The 23348-nt window shown below is 40.6% G+C and overlaps 2 protein-coding genes across 2 annotated transcripts in view; one reads left to right on the forward strand and one right to left on the reverse strand.

The window, feature by feature from the left end:
* LOC134227241 (RNA helicase aquarius) overlaps positions 1-23348 on the forward strand; it is a 355300-nt gene that overhangs the window by 174461 nt on the left and 157491 nt on the right. The gene's annotated exons all lie outside the window — the stretch shown is intronic.
* The window catches only part of LOC134212773 (probable G-protein coupled receptor Mth-like 1), a 139909-nt gene that overhangs the window by 3128 nt on the left and 113433 nt on the right, over positions 1-23348 (reverse strand). The window contains exons 2-3 of the mRNA XM_062690968.1: positions 13264-13925; positions 12894-13195 (exon numbers count right to left, since the gene is read on the reverse strand). Of these exons, the coding sequence (XP_062546952.1) occupies positions 12894-13195; positions 13264-13571 (610 nt within the window). The 5' untranslated portion in view covers positions 13572-13925. The remainder of the gene's footprint in view (positions 1-12893; positions 13196-13263; positions 13926-23348) is intronic.

Consider the following 23348-nt stretch of genomic DNA (forward strand, 5'->3'; position numbering starts at 1 on the left):
GTTTAAAATTTGAATTGAATTGGATTTGGATTGAATTTGGATTAGATTTGTATTGGATTTGCAATTGAATAGGATTTGAATTGGACTTGATTCGAATTTTGATTTGATTTGGATTGAGTTTTGGTTGAATTTAGATTGTATTTTGGATTGTATTTGGAATTGGAGCAGATTTTTATTCTCTTTGATTTGGATCTGAAATGGATTTGGATTGGATTTGGATTCGCATTGGATATGCTTTGAATGTGATTTGGATTGGACTGGAGTTAGATTGCGTTTGGATTGGCTTTGGGTTCGATTTGAATTGAATTATGTATGGATTTTAGATTTGAGTTGAATTTAGATTGGATTGGGACTGGATTGGATTTGAATTGGACTTGTGTTGGATTTGGATTTCGATTAGATGTGGATTGGATTTCGATTTGAGGTTGATTGGTTTTGTATCTGATTTTGAATGTATTTTTTTTTGTTTTGGATTAATTTCGAATCTATTTTCATAGGATTTTGAATAGATTTGTTTGGATTTTTTCTAAATTTGGACTAAATGTGAATAGAATTTAAAAAATATTCCGATACAATTTAAACTTGATTGAAATTCGATAAGATTGGATGTAGATTTAAAGAGGATTGGATTGGAATAGGATTTGGTTAATATTTGGATTAAATTTAGATTAAATTTGGATTGGATCCGGATTGGGTTTGGATTGGATTTGGAGTGGATTTGGATTGGATTGGATTTGAAATTGGATTGAATTTTGGTCGCATTTGGATTGGATCTGGGATGGATTTCGACTGAATTTGGTTTGGATTCGGATTGGATTTGGTTTGGATTTGAATTGAATCTGGAATGGATTTGGACTGGATTTTTTTTTGGATTTGGTTTGGATTGGATTTGTATTGGAATTGAAATCGATTGGATTTGGATTGGACTGAATTTGGGTTGCATTTAGATAGGATTTAGATTGGATTTAGATCGAGATTTAGATTGAATTTGAATTGGATTTTTATTGAATTTGGATTCGATTTGGATTTGGATTGAATTTGGATTTGGATTTGGATTGGATTTTAATTTGATTTGGATTGGATTTATTTTGGATTTGGAATTGATTTGGATTGGATTTGGATTCGATTTGGAATTGATTTGAATTGGATTTGGATTTGATTTGAATTGGATTTTGATTGGATTAGGAATTCATTTGGATTGGATTTGAATAGGATATGGAATTGATTTGGATTGGATTTGGGTTGGATTTGAACTGGATTTTGATTGGATTTTGATTTGATTTGGATTGGATTTGGATTATATTTGGATTGGATTTGGATTGGATTTGGATTTGATTTGAATTGGATTTGGATTGGATTTGGATTGGATTTGGATTGGATTTGGATTGGATTTAGATTGGACTTGGATTTGGATTGGATTTGGATTAGATTTGGATTGGATTTGAATTGGATATGGAATTGATTTGGATTGGATTTGGGTTGGATTTGAATTGGATTTTGATTGGATTTGGATTGGATTTGGATTAGATTTGGATTGGATTTGAATAGGATATGGAATTGATTTGGATTGGATTTGGGTTGGATTTGAATTGGATTTTGATTGGATTTGGATTTTGATTTGATTTGGATTGGATTTGGATTGGATTTGGATTGGATTTGGATTGGATTTGGATTGGATTTGGATTGGATTTGGATTGGATTTGGATTGGATTTGGATTATATTTGGATTATATTTGGATTGGATTTGGATTGGATTTGAATTGGATTTGGATTGGATTTGGATTGGATTTGGATTAGATTTGGATTTGATTTGAATAGGATATGGAATTGATTTGGATTGGATTTGGGTTGGATTTGAATTGGATTTTGATTGGATTTGGATTTTGATTTGATTTGGATTGGATTTGGATTGGATTTGGATTGGATTTGGATTGGATTTGGATTGGATTTGGATTGGATTTGGATTGGATTTGGATTGGATTTGGATTGGATTTGGATTGGATTCGAATTGGATTTGGATTGGATTTGGATTGGATTTAGATTGGACTTGGATTTGATTTGGATTTGGATTGGATTTGGATTGGATTTGGATTAGATTTGGATTGGATTTGGATTGGATTTGGATTGGATTTGGATTAGATTTGTATTAGATTCGGATTGAATTTGGATTGGATTTGGATTGGAGTTGGATTGGAGTTGGATTGGATTTAGGTAAGATTTGGATTGGAGTTGGATTGGACTTGGGTTAGATTTGGATAGAATTTGAATTAAATTTGAAATGAATTTGGATTTGATTCAATTTAATTGGATTGGGTTTGGATTGGATTTGGATTGGATTTGAATTGGATTTTGATTGGATTCGGAATTCATTTGGATTGGATTTGAATTGAATTTGAAATTAACTTGGATTGGATTTGATTGGATTTTGATTGGATTTGGATTCGAATTTGGATTGAATTTGGGTCGCATTTAGATTGAATTTGGATCGGATTTGGATTGGATTTGGAATTGATTTGGATTGGATTTGGATTTGGATTTGATTTGGATTGGATTTTGATTGGATTCGGAATTCATTTGGATTGTATTTGAATTGGATTTGGAATTGATTTGGATTGGATTTGGATTGGCTTTGGATTGGATTTTTATTGGATTTGGATTGGATTTTGATTGGATTCGGAATTCATTTGGATTGGGTTTGAATTGGATTTGGAATTGATTTGGATTGGATTTGGATTTGATTTGGATTGGATTTGACTTGGATTTTGATTGGATTTGGATTCGAATTTGGTTCGAACTTGGTTCGCATTTAGATTGAATTTGGATCGGATTTGGATTTGATTTGTATTGGATTTTGATTGGATTCGGAATTCATTTGGATTGGATTTGAGTTAGATTTGGAATTGATTTGGATTGGATTTGGATTTGATTTGGATTGGATTTGGATTTGATTTGGATTGGATTTTGATTGGATTCGGAATTGATTTGGATTGGATTTGAATTGGATTTGGAATGGATTTGGATTTGGATTTGATTTGAATTGGATTTGGAATGGATTTGGATTTGGATTTGATTTGTATTGGATTTGAATTGGATTTTGATTGGATTTGGATTTTGATTGGATTTGGATTGGATTTGGGTTGCATTTAGATTGAATTTGGATCGGATTTGGATTGGATTTAGATTTGATTTGGATTGAATTTTGATTACATTTGGATTGGATTTGCATATGGATTGGATTTTTAATGGATTCGAAATTCATTTGGATTGGATTTGAGTTAGATTTGGAATTGATTTTGATTGAATTTGGATTTGATTTGGATTTGATTTGGATTTGATTTGGATTGGATTTGGATTGGATTTGGATTGGATTTGGATTGGATTTGGATTGGATTTGGATTGGATTTGGGTTAATTTTGGATTGGATTTGGATTAGATTTGAGATGAATTTGGATTGGATTTAATTCAAATGGATTGGATTTGGATTGGATTTGGATTGGATTTGGATTGGCTTTGGATTGGATTTTGATTGGATTTGGAATTCATTTGGATTGGATTTGGATTTGATTTGGATTGGATTTAAATTGGATTTTGATTGGATTTGGAATTCATTTGGATTGGATTTGAATTGGATTTTCAATTGATTTGGGTTGGATTTGATTGGATTTTGATTGGATTTGGATTTTGATTGGATTTGGATTCGAATTTGGATTGAATTTGGGTCGCATTTAGATTGAATTTGGATCGGATTTGGATTTGATTTGGATTGGATTTTGATTGGATTCGAATTCGTTTGGATTGGATTTGAGTTAGATTTGGAATTGATTTGAATTGGATTTGGATTTGATTTGGATTTGATTTGGATTGGATTTGGATTGTATTTGTATTTGATTTGGATTGGATTTTGATTGGATTCGGAATTCATTTGGATTGGATTTGAATTGGACTTGGAATTAATTTGGATTGGATTTGGGTTTTATTTGGATTGGATTTTGATTGGATTTGAATTGGGATTGAATTTGGGTCGAATTTAGATTGAATTTGGATCGGATTTGGATTGGATTTGAATTGAATATGGATTGGATTTGTATTGGATTTGGATTGGCGTTGGATTAGATTTGGGTTAGATTTGGATTGGATTTGGATTGGATTTGGATTGGATTTGGATTGGAGTTTGATTGAAGTTGGATTGGATTTGGGTTAGATTTTGATTGGATTTGGATTGGATTCGGAATTCATTTGGATTGGATTTAGATTTGATTTGGATTGTATTTCGATTGGTTTCGGAATTCATTTGGATTGGATTTGAGTTAGATTTGGAATTGATTTGGATTTGATTTGGATTGGATTTGGGTCGGATTTGGATTGGATTTGGATTGGATTTGGATTGTATTTGTATTTGATTTGGATTGGATTTTGATTGGATTCGGAATTTATTTGGATTGGATTTGAATTGGATTTGGAATTAATTTGGATTGGATTTGGGTTTTATTTGGATTGGATTTTGATTGGATTTGGATTGGATTTGGATTTGAATTGGGATTGAATTTGGGTCGCATTTAGATTGAATTTGGATCGGATTTGGATTGGATTTGAATTGAATTTGGATTGGATTTGGATTGTATTTGGATTGGATTTGGATTGGAGTTGGATTAGATTTGGGTTAGATTAGGATTGAATTTGGATTGGATTTAGATTGGATTTGGATTGGATTTTTATTGGATTTGGATTGGAGTTTGATTGAAGTTGGATTGGGTTTGGGTTAGATTTTGATTGGATTTGGATTGGATTCGGAATTCATTTGGATTAGATTTGGATTTGATTTAGATTGGATGTCGATTGGATTCGGAATTCATTTGGATTGGATTTGAATTGGATTTGGAATTGATTTGGATTTGATTTGGGTTGGATTTGAATTGAACTGTGATTGGATTTGGATTTTGATTGGATTTGGATTCGAATTTGGATTGAATTCGGATCGGATTTGGATTTGATTTGGATTGGATTTTGATTGGATTCGGAATTCATTTGGATTGTATTTGAATTGGATTTGGAATTGATTTAGATTGGATTTGAATTGGCTTTGGATTGGATTTTGATTGGATTCGGAATTCATTTGGATTGGATTTGAATTGGATTTGGAATTGATTTGGATTGGATTTGGATTTGGATTTGATTTGGATTGGATTTGAATTGGATTTTGATTGGATTTGGATTCGAATTTGGATTGAATTTGGGTCGCATTTAGATTGAATTTGGATCGGATTTGGATTTGATTTGGATTGGATTCGGAATTCATTTGGATTGGATTTGAGTTAGATTTGGAATTGATTTGGATTGGATTTGGATTTGATTTGGATTTGATTTGAATTGGATTTGGATTGGATTTGGAATTGATTTGGATTGGATTTGGGTTGGATTTGAATTGGCTTTTGATTGGATTTGGATTTTGATTGGATTTGGATTAGAATTTGGATTGAGTTTGGGTCGGATTTGGATTGGATTTGGATTTGATTTGGATTGGATTTGAATTGGGTTTTGATTGGATTCGGAATTTATTTGGATTGAATTTGAATTGGATTTGGAATTGATTTGGATTGGATTTGGGTTGGATTTGAATTGGATTTTGATTGGATTTGGATTCGAATTTGGATTGAATTTGGGTCGCATTTAGATTGGATTTTTATTGAATTTGGATCGGATTTGTATTGTATTTTGATTGGATTTGGATTGGATTTGGATTAGATTTGGATTGGATTTGGATTGGATTTGGATTGGATTTGGATTGGATTTAGATTGGAGTTTGATTGGAGTTGGGTTGGATTTGGGTTGGATTTTGATTGGATTTGGATTGGATATGGATTGGATTTGGATTGGATTCGGAATTCATTTGGATTGGATTTGGATTTGATTTGGATTGGATTTCGATTGGATTCGGAATTCATTTGGATTGGATTTGAATTGGATTTGGAATTGATTTGGATTGGATTTGAATTGGATTTTGATTGGATTTGGATTCGAATTTGGATTGAATTTGTGTCTTATATAGATTGAATTTTGATTTTATTTGGATTGGATTTGGATTGGATTTGAATTGGATTTGGATTGGATTTGGATTAGATTTGGATTTGGATTTGATTTGGATTGGATTTTGATTGGATTCGGAATTCATTTGTATTGGATTTGAATTAGATTTGGAATTGATTTGGAATGGATTTGTATTTGATTTGGATTGGATTTTGATTGGATTCGGAATTCATTTGAATTCAATTTGAATTGGATTTGGAATTGATTTGGATTGGATTTGGGTTGGATTTGAATTGGATTTTGATTGGATTTGAATTCGAATTTGGATTGAATTTGGGTCGCATTTAGATTGGATTTTGATTGAATTTGGATCGGATTTGTATTGGATTTTGATTGGATTTGGATTGGATTTGGATTGGATTTGGTTTTTATTTGCATTGGATTTGGATTGGATTTGGATTAGATTTGGGTTGGATTTGGATTGGGTTTGGTTTTTATTTGCATTGGATTTGGATTGGATTTGGATAGGATTTGCTTTAAATTTGGATTGGATTTAGATTGTATTTAGATTGGATTTGAATTGGATTTGGATTGGATTTGGATTGGAGTTGGATTGGATTTGGGTTAGATTTGGATTGGATTTGGATTGGATTTGAAATGAATTTGGATTGGATTTAATTAGATTTGGATTGGATTTAGATAGGATTTGGATTGAATTTTAATGGGATTTGAATTGGATATTATTAGGTTTTTGATTTATTTGAATTAAATTTGGCTTGTACTTGGATTTGGTTTATATTTCTATTTTATTTGGATTTTGTTTGAACTGGATTTGGATTGCTTTTGGATTAGAATTGGTATTGGATTTATATCTATTTTGAGTTCGATTGGATTTCAATTGGGATTGAATTGAGTTTTTATTGGATTAGTATTGGATATGAATCAAATTGGGATTGGATGAGGATTATATTTGGACTGCATATGAATAAGTTTTGGATTTTTATTGTTTTTGACTTATATTGGTTTTTGATTCGATTTGGTTTGGATTAGTATGGGATTTGGACTAGTTTTCTGAACTTCAATATAAGTTTAGAAGATCAAGTTGCGACGATCGAGGCTTGTGTGAGGATTTGAATTGATTAGACATGGTTTTAGATTCATTTCTGGTTTGGGTTGTATTGATTTTAGTTTATGCTCGTGTTTGATTTGAAGTGGTCCTTGATTTATTTTGTGTTGAATTAACATATGATTCAAATTTACTTTTAATGTAGTTTTCGCAACTGGTAAATTAAGATTCTGATGTTTCCCGATTTGCATTTAGGAACCTCTAATCACCGAACAATATCGCATCGAATTGAGTGGTCATCTGGCTACCTGTAACAAAGGCTCACTTGATAGGGGGTCAATCCCTTCCAGACACGTGCCCACGCCTCGCATGTTACGAATCAAGGGAGACATAAATTTAATCTCGTAATGCCCAGCAGTGCACCAGTCAATCATTGGGTCGAAGCCGGCCGGCGGCGTATCGGAGCGAGTGCGTTCGTCTCCGCTGGCAATAAATTATTTTGGGGTGTTTTCCCCCAAACGCTACTGTTGCTGTTTGCGTGCACAGATTCCGTGCGACGGCGATTCCTTCATCCTTTTGCGCTAAGAGGTGCGATGACTGATGGAGTTAGTTTTTCCAGTCAGTACACCCAACCCACCTAGTGTTCGATAAAATAATCTGACTCTCGAGGCCTAATGAAACAAAAGTACGGTTGCTTAACATTGAATGTTGCTGTTAATGTGGAAGGCTTATTTTTTCCTTTATTTGTATAACTAGAACAGTTGGCAATCGATTGGAAAATATCGATTTCGTTGGTCCCATGTGCAATATCGGAACGGGAATGTCCAAACATTACAAGCAACCGTATCTTGAGATCCAATCTCCCCCCTTGTTGGTTGCATAAGGCCAAGGCCTGTTTCTCACGCTCAAGGCGAGAAAATGGATCTCGGTGTCAACGGCAGCACTCACTTTGATGTCTGTGCTGCCGGGTGAAGTATTATTCTTGGTTACCGGGCAAGGGAAGATTGATCGATCGGTGGTAGGCTTCTTCGGCTTGCCTTCACGTGGGTGTGAATTCATGACACGTGAAATTGCCTCCTGAATTGGGAATTACTTTACCGTGTGGTTCACTGAGCTGCAAATAAGAACAATGGGGTTTGGGGTTTTTTGGAGTGGTGTTTCGAGTGAATTCAGTAGCTGGTATATCGTTTACCTGTGAAATTGGTGTGACAATATATATGATGCTAGTAATAATCGTGAGATTATTTACTGTGTGATCTTGAAGAATTGAAGAAATTGAAGGGTATGGAAGAATTGGAGAAATTTAAGGAAACGAAAAAATTTAAATAATTGAATGATTTTAAGAATTTGTTGGAAATTTAGTAAAAGAAGAAAATAAAGGAATTGAAGGAATTTGAAATATAAAAGGAATTACAGAAGTTCAAGTAATTTGAGGAATTTTAAGAATTGAAGTAAATGTTGGAATTTGAGCAAATGATGGATATAATGGAATGGAAAAAAATGAGAGAATTGATGGAAATGAAGAAAATATAGGAAATGGATTGAAGGAATCGAATGATTTTAAACAATTGAAAGAATTTGATAAATTGACGAGGTCTCCAGTACACTTGTGCGTCGCCGCACCACGCCGCCGCCACTGACGATTTTCTTGCGCCACCGCCTTCCGGAGGAATTCCTGGAGGAACTTCCGGAGGAATTCCTGGAGGAACTTCCGGAGGAATTCCTGGAGGAACTTCCGGAGGAATTCCTGGAGGAACTTCCGGAGGAATTCCTGGAGGAACTTCCGGAGGAATTCCTGGAGGAACTTCCGGAGAAATTCCTGGAGGAACGTCCGGAGGAATTCCTGGAGGAACTTTCGGAGGAATTTCTGGAGGAACTTCCGGAGGAATTCCTGAAGGAACTTCCGAAGGAATTCCTGGAGGAACTTCCGGAGGAATTCCTGAAGGAACTTCCGAAGGAATTCCTGGAGGAACTTCCGGAGGAATTCTTGAAAGGAACTTCTGGAGTAATTCCTGGAGGAACTTCCGGAGGAATTCCTGGAGGAACTTGTTGGGAGTATTAACCCAACATTTCGGTTAGTCGGATGTAGGAGCAAAAACACATCTGCTACTTATTAGAACTGCTATTGCCAAATGAATTCAATCTTTTCTGGAGAAGTTCCCACGAACTTCTGGAGGAAATCTTGGATTACCTTCTGGACGAACTTTCGGAAAAAAGTTGCAGAGTAAATTCTGGAATGATTTCCGGAGAAATTTCTGGGGAAGCTTTCATAAGAGTTTCTGGAACTTCCGGAGAAATACCTGACGGAACTTCCGGAGGAATTTCTGGAGGAACTTCCGGAGGAATTCCTGGAGGGATTCGTGGAGGAACTTCCGGAAAAATTCCTGGAGGAACTTCCGGAGAAATCCCTGGAGGAACTTCCGGAGGAATTCCTGGAGGAAGTTCCGGAGGAATTCCTGGAGGAAGTTTCAGAAGAATTCCTAGAGGAACTTCCGGAGGAATTCCTGGAGAAACTTCCGGAGGAATTCCTGGAGAAACTTCCGGAGGAATTCCTGGAGGAACTTCCGGAGGAATTCCTGGAGGAACTTCCGGAGGAATTCCTGGAGGAACTTCCGGAGGAATTCCTGGAGGAACTTCCGGAGAAATTCCTGGAGGAACGTCGGAGGAATTCCTGGAGGAATTCCTGGAGGAACTTCCGGAGGAATTCCTGGAGGAACTTCCGGAGGAATTCCTGGAGGAACTTCCGGAGGAATTCCTGGAGGAACTTCCGGAGGAATTCCTGGAGGAACTTCCGGAGGAATTCCTGGAGGAACTTCCGGAGGAATTCCTGGAGGAACTTCCGGAGGAATTCCTGGAGGAACTTCCGGAGGAATTCCTGGAGGAACTTCCGGAGGAATTCCTGGAGGAACTTCCGGAGGAATTCCTGGAGGAACTTCCGGAGGAATTCCTGGAGGAACTTCCGGAGGAATTCCAGGAGGAACTTCCCCACCGAGATTCCTGGAGGAACTTCCGGAGGAATTCCTGGAGGAACTTCCGGAGGAATTCCTGGAGGAACTTCCGGAGGAATTCCTGGAGGAACTTCCGGAGGAATTCCTGGAGGAACTTCCGGAGGAATTCCTGGAGGAACTTCCGGAGGAATTCCTGGAGGAACTTCCGGAGGAATTCCTGGAGGAACTTCCGGAGGAATTCCTGGAGGAACTTCCGGAGGAATACCTGGAGGAACTTCCGGAGGAATTCCTGGAGGAACTTCCTGAGGAATTCCTGGAGGAACTTCCTGAGGAATTCCTGGAGGAACTTCCGGAGGAATTCCTGGAGGAACTTCCGGAGGAATTCCTGGAGGAACTTCCGGAGGAATTCCTGGAGGAACTTCCGGAGGAATTCCTGGAGGAACTTCCGGAGGAATTCCTGGAGGAACTTCCGGAGGAATTCCTGGAGGAACTTCCGGAGGAATTCCTGGAGGAACTTCCGGAGGAATTCCTGGAGGAACTTCCGGAGGAATTCCTGGAGGAACTTCCGGAGGAATTCCTGGAGGAACTTCCGGAGGAATTCCTGGAGGAACTTCCGGAGGAATTCCTGGAGGAACTTCCGGAGGAATTCCTGGAGGAACTTCCGGAGGAATTCCTGGAGGAACTTCCGGAGGAATTCCTGGAGGAACTTCCGGAGGAATTCCTGGAGGAACTTCCGGAGGAATTCCTGGAGGAACTTCCGGAGGAATTCCTGGAGGAACTTCCGGAGGAATTCCTGGAGGAACTTCCGGAGGAATTCCTGGAGGAACTTCCGGAGGAACTTCCGGAAGAATTCCTGGAGGAACTTCGGGAGGAATTCCTGGAGGAACTTCGGGAGGAATTCCTGGAGGAACTTCCGGAGGAATTCCTGGAGGAACTTCCGGAGGAATTCCTGGAGGAACTTCCGGAGGAATTCCTGGAGGAACTTCCGGAGGAATTCCTGGAGGAACTTCCGGAGGAATTCCTGGAGGAACTTCCGGAGGAATTCCTGGAAGACCTTCCGGAGGAATTCCTAGAGGAACTTCCGGAGGAATTCCTGGAAGACCTTCCGGAGGAATTCCTAGAGGAACTTCCGGAGAAATTCCTGGAGGGACTTCCGGAGGAATTCCAGGAGGACCATCCGAAGGAATTCGTGAAGGAACTTGTTTGGAATTGCTAAATATCTTGGCTGTGCATATGCACAGCACATGTTTCGAAATGGACAAATTGATATGAAATTTGCGAAAAAGAATCCACGTGTCTTGGAGGGACTCGAACCCCCAACCTCCTACTCTCTAGATAGGCGTGATAACCCCTACACAACAAGACCACTTAAAGGTCACGTTTAAGGTTCTAATTTCTGATTTCGACTAAACTTTCAATCGACGTTATGTCCTTTTAAGGGCACTCCTCACGGAATCCAAGTTTCAAAGTGCTCGCGTTTTCGGGGGCACACCACTCGATACGGAGGCGGCGCACAACTGTCATTTTTGTTGATTTAACTGTGTTGCGTCGCAGCATGCGTGGAATAATAAAAATTACAGTTGTGCGTTGCTTCCGTATCGAGTGTTGTACCCCCGAAAACGCGAGCACTTTGAAACTTGGATTTCGTTAGGAGTGACCTTAACCAAACGTCATTCGACCAACTGTACAAAGATTCTTCATTCTAAAATCTGCTTTCGACCAAATGTCCATTCGACTTAGCGTCCTCTCGACCAAACGTCATTCGACCAAATGTCCTACGTCTCAAGAGGACTAAAATTCATTTTCGACTATATGTCCTTTCGACCAAATGTCATTCGACGAAATGGTATACATTCCTTTTACGCTGTTGCTCGGTAAACGTGAGGAGAATATGATTCCATCTCTATTAATCGCTTGGAAGAATGTTGGGCGGAACCCCCAACATCAGAAGATTTACTCCTTGGGTTAAATTGCAAAACACGTAAATCATAAACAACACTGTATGATACCATTTGGTTTTGCATACTGCTTCAGCGAGACAAAAAAACTCTGCCGCTCAGTCAAAACATCCGATGCCGATAGGATCGCTTTTTGCTTCCACCTAAAGCGATGCGTAAATTGAAACACGACCCAGAGCCATTTTGCTACAAAGAAACACCCGCTCGTTTTTTATTTTCATTTCCATCAAATAAGGTCGGCAACAGGAAAAAAAATCTCTGCTCGTGCAAAACACGCTGTACCTAACGTTATGTAGAAATGTTAAAGAATCACTGATTTTCCGTTATTAAGCCGCATTAAATGTTTGAAAAGAGAAATGCAGTGTTATCTGGATTATTTAATGCACTAATAAATAAAGTGTCTAAATAAGCTTTCTTTATCAACAATGTAACCAACTTCAATGAAAATTTTCCCAGTTTATTTTCAACTGCTTCAGTAAATAATAAAGATACTTAAAGTCAGTCACGCGAAAAATCGCTGTTAGCTGTTGCAACTTGCAACTTTCACAGCGCTCTACTTCCGAGAGATATCCCATTTTTTATTCTACCCTACCGGCCAGAATGCAATGCACCGAAACGTGAGCATCATCTCAAGCACTTTTACCTGACTTGGCAGAGCACAATACCCAGTGCGGAAGCTGCCACCGGCATTCTGGCATCTACGTCTACGTCGTCATAACCGTTTTGCCATGTGCATCTGCATCTGCCCCATGGAATGCGGATAATATCATCGATACAATAAGTCACACCTGCCAGGCTGGACGGGCGCTGCTCACCTACGTCGTCGGCCCCAAACGATAACGGGTCGAAACGGGTAAATGGCACTTCGTTACACATTATCCCACAGTTACGACTTACCCATCGTCATGCACAGCAACGGATGGAAGGTTAGGGAGGCCTGCAGCTGCACCATACTGAGCAATATCATGAACGCCATCAGGCAGGCCACAGCTATCGAGGTGACCTTATCCTGCGTCTCTCGCAGGTCCGGAATGATGAAGTAGATGTACAGAGTCATCGCCAGGAAGAACACCGAAATCAGCATCATGACGCCTTTGCTGAAGAACAGCGACACATTCGGCTGCTGATCCTCCGGACTGAAACACACGAGGAAAACCGGTTGACTTCCGGTTCCTTCGAGGAGCGTTCCTGAGCAGTATCTGCGAAAAAAAATAAAACAATCGGTCAATCCGACAAGAACAATCATTCACCTACTTTCTAAACATACCTGTCCCAGTCGACTTCGTATTCATTTTCCACCAGTTTCCCCTGGTCGTTGACGTGCACCTCCGCTTCCACCTCCTGGTATATGATGTAGTACTGGCTGCAGTTCAGCTGCAGCGGGTAAGAACTATTGCTCGAATGGTTAAAGCATTCCCTGTGGACCGTGGACAGGACATCGTTGTCCCGACAGCAGGCCTGAGCCTTCACGGTGAGAGCGGTTGGATTTTCTACGGTTAAGGCTAGAGAGCCGGCTACTAGAACGCAGCCAATCACGACCACCAACGCATTCAAACTGCAAAATTTGTACTTCATGTCTCTGCTTCTACCAAAACTACTCACTACAGAATTCTATTCATTGAGGCTTCCAGCTTTCGGTACAATCGTAGAGGCTCCGCCTGCCCAAATGAAACCCTTTCGGTATGCCTAACTATCACACTCTAACTAAATATGTTCACACCTCACCGGGCCATGCTTTCGAGATATGGATATCGTTGTTTTAACTGTTTACTACCAACCGACCGACGACGACGGCGGGCTAATGGTTACGTATCGGAGAAGAAGAAGCGCAGAAACGGCTGTACCAGCCGAATGGAGTTCATTAGCCGTTCAGTACTGTTTCAGCCGGTGCACACAGACATCAACCACCGACCACCACCGGCAAGACACCTGGAAGAAAGAGGATTGAGCGTGCTGCATTATTAATTCATTAGTTCGGCTAGTACAGTAGCAGTGGATAGGGAAGGTGCTGGGAGGTATGAGCTTTTCCTGCACAGTATTTGCCGCTTTGACGTTAAGCACCTCTCGTGCGAGGTGAAGGGAAGTCTGCTGGCGCTTGTTTCCTTGTTTCAGAAAGGTGCATGATTTGCAATATTATTGTTTTGGTTTTGGGGTGCGATCGCTAGTAGTAATTCGTATACCGGAGGTACCCTTCTGTGAATGGAACCAATTTCCAACGATGGTGCTCGTAATTAGTTATGCTGTATAAGTAATTGTGATAAGGTTATAGTAGAATGTAATGAGTCTTGTAAGCACGTACACTGTGAATGGATTATGTTCAACGGTATGATACTGGTGCTTAATGCAACGGATTTAGTTGCTGATATAGAAACTATTTATTTATGTGATAAGCAAAAGGTTGGGTTCTATGAAATACAACCCTACTATCAATTATAGACCACCGATAAATTGAAGCAAATTAGAATAACTACCAATTAACCTCCGCTCTCACAACTTTTTACCATAAAACAATCAATCACTGAACTTTTTTGAACGATTATATTTGTTAATAATCATAGATTCTCCCAGTAACATTTGGTTCCTAGTTAAATAGACTCAAAACACATTCAAAAAGAAAGATTGTTCAAATAGGGGTTTTTACGAATTTTGTTCGGAATTTCCATAGGACATTTATTGGAATTTGCATTGGATCGATCGATTTTTGTTTTCAAATTTTATTTTTTTTAAGTAACATCAGATCTCGACGTTTAATGCATTTTTAAGTCATTTGGCATAAAAATAAAAATTCGATTTTCGACTTTTCCTTGGCTTGTTGGCTCCCCCTTGGGAAAAATTTCATGGGTAAAAATTTTAAAACACTGATGAATTTTAGGCACCCCTAAACCATGTCCGATTCAACTAAAATTTTGCATGGGTTCATATTTTGGGGTAATGAAACTTGTAAACAATGCCGTTTTTTGAAATTCGAAAATGTCATTTTTATTGGCACCCTACTGTACAAAGGCGACCCAGGACGGGTTGGTTCGATGTGGAGTGTCAGAGAGTGACAGACGAGAAGAACGTTGCTAGAAGCCGAATGTTGGTGTCGGGTACCCGATCGAATAGAGATCGGTACAAGGAAGCAAGAGCAGCCGAAAAACGAACCCACCGCAGGAAGAAGAAAGAATATAAAAAGCAAGTGATTAGAGAAGCGCAGGAAAAATGGAGCAGAACGATATGCGGAGGTTTTATGAGTCTGTCAAAGGCGCGCGGAGAAAGACAGCGCCGAGCCATCTCCCGTCATGTGCAACGACCAACAAGGGAATTTGCTGACAGACAAAACCGAAGTGGCTGCCAGGTAGAACCAACATTTCGAGACTTTGTTGAATAGTGGAAGTGACGGTGCATCGGTGAACAGAATAAATATTAGCGACGATGGACAAGCTGTGGAGTTACCTACACTAGATGAGGTTAAAAAAGCTGTTAAAGAACTGAAAAACAATAAGGCTGCGGGGAAGGACCAGCTCCCGGCTGAACTTCTCTAACATGGCAGTGAGCAGCTTTATGAATAATATGGAAATGCTAATATCATCTTCCAAACTTGGACGTACATGTTCATGATAGAATTAGAGGCGAAAGTATAGAATTGATAGTTCCGTTAGGATACGGCAGGCTTAAAGAATGTTTTTATAAAAGTCGATTTGAAAGCGAGCGGAGGGCAATATTTGTGATGGCACATATCACACGACCTTCCTTCTGCCTAGCTCCCGTATGAAGGGGGAGGGAAGAATATCAGTGTGGAAGCTGATATATCTTCACTGGCAAAAGGAAGGTGGTTTGACTTTAGAAATTCGGAGACAGTACTCGTCGATAGAAAATCCTTCCGCACGCGATGGCATATGAGCTTTATGAAGTTCTGCACCATATTATGTCGAAAATATGGGAAGACGAGGAAATGCCTGCTAGCTAGTTGGACGGCCTCATTTGCCCCCTCTTTAAGAAAGGGCACAGACTAAAGTGCGCCAATTACCGAGGAATAACCTCCCTTAATTCGGGGTACAAAATTATGTCCCGTATTCTGTTCAACAGATTGAGACCGCTTGAAGAGTCCTTCGTCGGCGAATACCAGGCAGGTTTCGTGAGGGCCGATCAACAACGGATAAAATGTTTACCCTGAGACAAATCCTTGTTAAATTCCGGGAGTACAACTTGCAGACACATCATCTGTTTATTGATTTCAAGGCGGCGTACGATTCAGTGAAACGGAATAAATTATGGCAAATTATGCTTGAACATGGTTTTCCGGCGAAACTGATACGGCTGATTCGTATAACGTTGGACGGATCGAAATCAAGTGTAAGACTTGCGGATGAAATATCTACGTCATTTGTTACCTTAGATGGATTAAAGCAGGGTGATGCAATCTCGAACCTACTGTTCAATATAGCGCTCGAGGGAGCGATTAGGAGAGCTGGTGTGCAAAGAAGCGGTACCATTATCACAAAATTGCATATGCTCCTTGGATTTGCGGACGATATCGATATTATCGGAATTGATCGCCGTGCCGTGGAAGAGGCTTTTGTGCCTTTTAAAAGGGAAACAGCGAGGATTGGACTCACGATCAATACCAGCAAAACGAAGTACATGGTCGCTGGCAATCAACGTGGGTTCATTAGTGGTGGTGGTAGCGAAATGGTGCTGGATGGTGAAAAATTTGAAGGGGTAGAAGAATTTGTGTATCTTGGAACATTAGTGACGTGCGATAATGATGTTACTCGCGAGGTGAAAAGGCGTATTGCAGCTGCAAATAGGGCTTATTACGGACTTCGTAACCAGCTTAAGTCCCGTAGTCTGCAAACGAAAACAAAACTCGCGCTGTATACTACTCTGATTCTTCCGGTGGCTTTATACGGCCATGAGACATGGACAGGAGGCTGGTCGGAGAGCTTTCGGAGTGTTTGAGCGTAAGGTGCTGCGGACAATACTCGGCGGTAAACAGGAGAACGGTATCTGGCGGCGTCGCATGAATCACGAATTGTATCAGGTGTATAAAGGGCTGGATATTATTAAGCTTATACAACACGGCAGACTACGGTGGGCTGGTCACATTATTCGTATGCCGGAAGAACGTCAAGCGAAGATAATATTTAGTAAAGACCCCGGAAGAGGCCGCAGGCTTCGTGGAAGGCCGCGTACACGATGGCTTTTTGCAGTTGAAGAGGACCTGAGGGCGTTCAATGTTCAGGGCGACTGGAAGCGATTGGCCCAGGATCGAGTCCAGTGGAGAAGGATACTCCATTCGGCGTAGATCCATTGGAGAGCTGTAGCCCATCAAGTATCAAGTAAGCCCTTCTGCCAAACGACTTTTTCGGTCAAATGACCAGTTCGGCTGAACGACAGAGTGCAAGTTTATTCGTGTTTTGCCTTGGACGCAGAACAATCGGAGTACATGATTGCACGGGTTTGTGTTAGGACTTTGCAAAATCCGGGGTTGTGCTATGTGCGATCGGTGAATAAATAAATAGTGCATGTTCGTGTTTTCAAGAAGTACGCAGAACGATCGTGCGATCATCCCAAATAATGTGTTCTGCTTTGTCCGATTGGTTCATGAATTAATTAGTGCGTATTTTAATTTCGAGAAGTACGCATAACGATCGCGCGATCATTCGGAATAATTTGTTCTGCTTTATGCGGCCGTAAAATTAATCCCGCCGAATACCGAGATCATATTTGATGGAAACCTAAAATTAAAATCGCTATATCTCAGCAGCCCGTTGACCGATTTTCAAAAATCTTTTACTGATACTTTACCCATCTCATGTAGTTTCATAGTACTGGTGTTTTGTGTTTCTAGAGGTGCTTAGTTTTTCTCTGGAATACTGTGAGTCAGGACGCTGGCAATCGAAAAATTGTAAAATTCGGTTTACTCAATATAATTTAGCATAGTTCACTACCATTCCATAAATGCATGTCACATACACTTTTTGAGCATCCCTAGATGCCTTTGGAAGGGTCTACTATGTTGGGATACAAAACAAAACGGCGTTCAAAATGACTATATTTCAGGTATTTCTCAAACGATCTAGAACCGTTTTTTCATAAATGTGTTTAAAAATTACGCCTGATGAGACTGATACCGTTACAAACAATATTCCTACAGAAAATCCAGGTTCTCCAAATCATTCTTCAGTTGAGATCAATTGATCTACCAGGTCAACTACGTAAACCCATCAAACCCACACATGTCCATAAAGCTATTAGATGTAACTTGCAATTCAATCATGCCTAAACCAAGTGTTCTAAGCCCTCCAAACTGTTCCGGAGTTCAAATCAATTAGTCTGTACTGTCTCTGTACCACAACAACGTCAACCCATCAAGCCCACATATGGGAAGATCCATTAATTACGTTACGCAAAAAAAATGGTAATTTTCAAAACTCCCTCCTCCCTATGTCTCACTTTTTGTATGAAGCGCTACGTAATTAATGGATGTTCCCTATGTCCATAGAGTTTTTGGATGTGACATCCAATTCAATCATGCATCCACCAGATGTTCTACGTTCTCCAAACTACTAGCTTGGTAGACCAATTGATCTGAAATCCGGAACAGTTTGAAGAAAGTACCAGGTCAACTACGCTCTGTACCACGCCGACCTCAAACCATCAAGCCCACACATGTCCATAAAGCCTTTGGGTGTAACTTGCAATTCAATCATGCCTAAACCAGGTGTTCTTAGTCCTCCAAACTGTTTCGGAGTGCAAATCAGTTGGTCCACCAGGTCATCTACGTTGCTAAACCAGGTGTTCTATAATATATTGGTTTACCAGGTCAACTACGCTCTGTACCACAACGACGTCAACACATCAAGCCAACACATGTACATTAGGATGCCTAAAATTAGTATGGGAAAAACTTTTTTCAATTTTTTTGTTATGTCCCCCCCCCCTCTTATTTGGTTCTATTTGATGGCCTGATGCTCTGGAAAAAATTTCAGCTAAATCGGTCAACGTTTGGGCGGTGCTAAACTCGTTGGAAGTTTATATGCAAAAATGTATGCAGAAACATCCAAAAACGGTAAATTGGTGCTGGACTACACAACTTACAATGAAGAACTATGATACTTATTCAGATCTTGGAGAATTTAATACAGGATGTTATGCAGAAAACCGCGAGAAGATTAAAGTTTGCCCGGCTAAGTTATTAGCATTTCTCTGAAGTGGGGTTTGGGTAAATTTCGTTTCTTTTACCTTTGAAAAGAAATAAATTCACCCCTACAACACTCCAATAAAATGCTAATATCTTTGTCTAATAAACTCTAATCTTCTCGCGGTTTTCAGCATAACATTCTGTATTTCATTCTACAAGAACTGAATGAGTACCATGATTCTTGATCGTAAATTGTGCCGTCCAACTGCAAATCACTGTTTTTGGATGTTTCTGCAAACATTTTTCCATATAAAATTCCAACGAGCTTAGCACCGCCCAAACGTTGAGCGATTTGGCTGAAATTTTGTCCAGAGCATCAGGGCGTCAAATAGAACCGAATAAGACGGCGGCCCATTAAAAAATTTGAAAAAGTGTTTTTTGAGCAACCCTAATGTCCATAAAGCCTTTGGATGTAACTTGGAATTCAATCATGCCTAAACCAGATGTAATTAGTCCTCCAAACTGTTTCGGAGTTCAGATCAATTGGTCCACCAGGTCATCTACGTTGCTAAACCACGTGGAACGTTATAGACGGAAGCGGAGACAGCAGACCCGCCTTTTTCAGTAGAAGAAACGCCGCCTGGAAGAAGCGGAGTGCGAGGAGTTGGAACAGCTGTGCCGTTCTCAAGAAACACGCAAGTTCTATCAAAAGCTCAACGCATCCCGCAAAGGCTTCGTGCCGCGAGCCGAAATGTGCCGAGATAAGGATGGGAGCATCTTGACGGACGAACGTGTGGTGAATGAAAGGTGGAAGCAGCACTACGAGGAACATTTGAATGGCGCTGAGAGTACAGGCAGTGAAAGTCAAGGCAGCGGAGGAGATGACTACGTCAGTTCAGCGCACGATGGAAACCAACCAGTCCCCACCTTGAGGGAAGTTAAGGATGCCATCCGACAGCTAAAGACCAATAAAGCAGCTGGTAAGGATGGTATCGGAGCTGAGCTCATCAAGACGGGCCCGGAAAAGCTAGTTACTTGCCTGCACAAATTGATAGTCAGAATCTGGGAAACTGAACATCTACCGGAGGAGTGGAAGGAAGGACAATAGGAGGAGTGGAAAAAGTACAAGAAAGGCGACAAGCTGGAGTGTGAAAACTTTCGAGCGATCACCATCCTTAATGCCGCGTACAAAGTGATATCCCAGATCATCTTCCGTCGTCTGTCACCATTAGTGAATGAGTTTGTGGGATATTATCAAGCCGGCTTCGTTGACGGACGCTCGACAACGAATTAGATCTCTTTGTTGATTTCGAGGCGGCATAAGGCGGTAAGACGCGCGGCTACAAAGCAAGACCAGGCCGAGGGTGGCTGAGTTCGATTCCCGGTGCCGGTCTAGGCAATTTTCGGATTGGAAATTGTCTCGACTTCCCTGGGCATAAAAGTATCATCGTGCTAGCCTCATGATAATAGGAATGCAAAAATGGTAACCTGGCTTAGAAACCTCGCAGTTAATAACTGTGGAAGTGCTTAATGAACACAAAGCTGTGAGGCGGCTCTGTCCCAGTGTGGGGATGTAATGCCAATAAGAAGAAGAAGAAGAAGAAGGATGGTGTGCAAAACTGTGTGAAGATTTCGGGCGAACACTCCAGTTCGTTCGAATCGCGCCGGGGACTAAGACAAGGTGATGGACTTTCGTGCCTGTTGTTCAACATTGCGCTAGAAGGTGTCATGCGAAGAGCCGGGTGTAACAGCCGGGGTACGATTTTCAACAGATCCAGTCAATTTATTTGCTTCGCGGATGACATGGACATTGTCGGCCGAACATTTACAAAGGTGGCAGAACTGTACACCCGCCTGAAACGTGAAGCAACAAAAGTTGGACTGGTGGTGAATGCGTCAAAGACATAGTACATGCTTGTGGGCGGAACCGAGCGCGACAGGGCCCGCCTGGGAAGTAGTGTTACGATAGACGGGGATACCTTCGAGGTGGTCGAGGAATTCGTCTACCTCGGATCCTTGCTAACGGCTGATAACAATGTTAGTCGTGAAATACGAAGGCTCATCATCTGTGGAAGTCGGGCCTACTACGGGCTCCAGAAGAAACTGCGGTCAAAAAAGATTCGCCACCGCACCAAATGTGTCATGTACAAGACGCTAATAAGACCGGTTGTCCTCTACGGATAAGAAACATGGACAATGATCGAGAAGGAGCTGCAAGCACTCGGAGTATTCGAGAGACGGGTGCTTATAACCATCTTTGGCGGTGTGCAAGGAGACGGTGTGTGGCGGTAAAGAATGAACCACGGGCTCGCCCAGCTCTACGGCGAACCCAGTATACAGAAGGTAGCTAAAACCGGAAGGGTACGATGGGCAGGGCATGTTCCAAGAATGCTGGACAGCAACCCTGCAAAGATGGTGTTCGCTTCTGATCCGGCAGGTACGAAACGGCGCACAGAAGGACCAATCTTCAAAAAGGCGGTCAAAAACCATGGTTTCAAAATGATTCATATTGATAACTTGAGTCATGGGTTGTTAGTAGAATACTTGACGATGATGCAAACATAGTTTTGAGTCATTTTATTCGGGTAGATCTTACCTTTACAGTCAATACAAGTTGAGCATGCTTTCGATTTTTAATTCTGATAAATCTTGTAACATTTATCAAACTGCTTCAATATGTTGGCCACAACGCATACATCGCCCAAACCTATTATATTTGGCACCATTACAAAGTGTAGCCCTAAAACTAATGATGCCACGCTTAAATGTTCGTATATTATTTTTAATCGCGCAGAAAGTACTCGGTCTTTATTATGTATAAAATAATTATTGTATTATCTTCCATCTGTATTCATTGTGAAATTCAAAAGGGTACCCATCGGTACCCATCAATGAAATTCACACTGAAGCTTCATTTTCTTTGTCAGGAATCCAATCCTGGAGAAATTAGGTTCCGCCACCCTCCGCCCGCTCAGTTATTTCGGTTTAACTGACGGTGGTCCTTTCGGTCTTGCCAATCAATTTTGATAAGTGTAGCAACGCACAATTTGTATTCACTTCTCTTTCTACTTCTCATTTGCACCAATGCAATGGTGTGACATCAGCTTAAACTTGTCTAGGGGTCGTACAGTTATTACGTGAGCATTTTTTCTAGGGTTTTCGACTCCCCCTCCCTCATGTAAGATTTCTTTCATACGAATGTTTTTTTATCTACATGGTGCCTAAAAAATGATAGAAGCCACCATCCTCCCCCATAAGTGCTTACGTAATATGTGTACGCCCTCCTATCACAATTTGTTCTTGGCTCACGTATACTTTTGTTAAGGAAATCCAACGTGATCATTAGTTCTTACAGACTCCTGCACTCTGAGATTTTGAAAATATTGATAATAAAAGTAGGATAAACTATCAAGTCATGTTATGTCTAGTCGCAATGGATAATTTCGGAAGAGGATTTTATTTTATCCCTTACTTCGTAAGGGAACCGTAAGGGAATCGTAATATCAAGTAACTACTTGCGCCTCTACAACTTTACTTAGTTTAGGGACGAAACAAAACCTATTCCATATGTTTACAATTTCTAACAATAAAATAAATTTTTAGTTAGCACTGCGGTGAGGCGGCTGAAATCGGTAATTAAATACCTGCGGAATGAAATGGTCTAGAAACTCTACATTGGCGGTGCCAGCCATTGATATTTGATGGGGCACCCTTTGGTGTAAGCACGTTGTCTTAGAGAACTATAGCGTACTTGCGACTACTGGTGCGCCACATCCCGATAGTTGTGCTTTAGCTTACGGGTCGTTGATGCCGATAAGATGAACCATCTATTCAATGAAAAATCACAATATGTGCGGCCCGGTGCTGCTAGACCATTTTATTCACTTCTAACATTTATGACCGTCTTTTTTGGAATTGGTCCCACTGTGCGGCGTGGAGCGCAGCGAACGAGGTGGGCACACCAGGTGCAAAATGACTTGGCGAGCGTGGCGCATTCGAGGATGGAGAGATGCGGCCTCGAACCGTGTATTGTGTATTGAAGACCATAGTTAACGTTGAAGAAAGGGAATTAGAACCCGGGCTAAGGTTCCCGTGTTGCCTAGTCACTGGGAGTGGAGACTTACAACCTTGGGAGAATTCAAGGAGAGCCGAACGTCTCGAGTTAAGTATCTTATACCGAGCTTATCCTCGGAATTCCCGTGAATCCGTTTGGATTAGATGATCCT

Source organism: Armigeres subalbatus, chromosome 1, assembly GCF_024139115.2.
Source record: "Armigeres subalbatus isolate Guangzhou_Male chromosome 1, GZ_Asu_2, whole genome shotgun sequence".
Taxonomy (NCBI): domain Eukaryota; kingdom Metazoa; phylum Arthropoda; class Insecta; order Diptera; family Culicidae; genus Armigeres; species Armigeres subalbatus.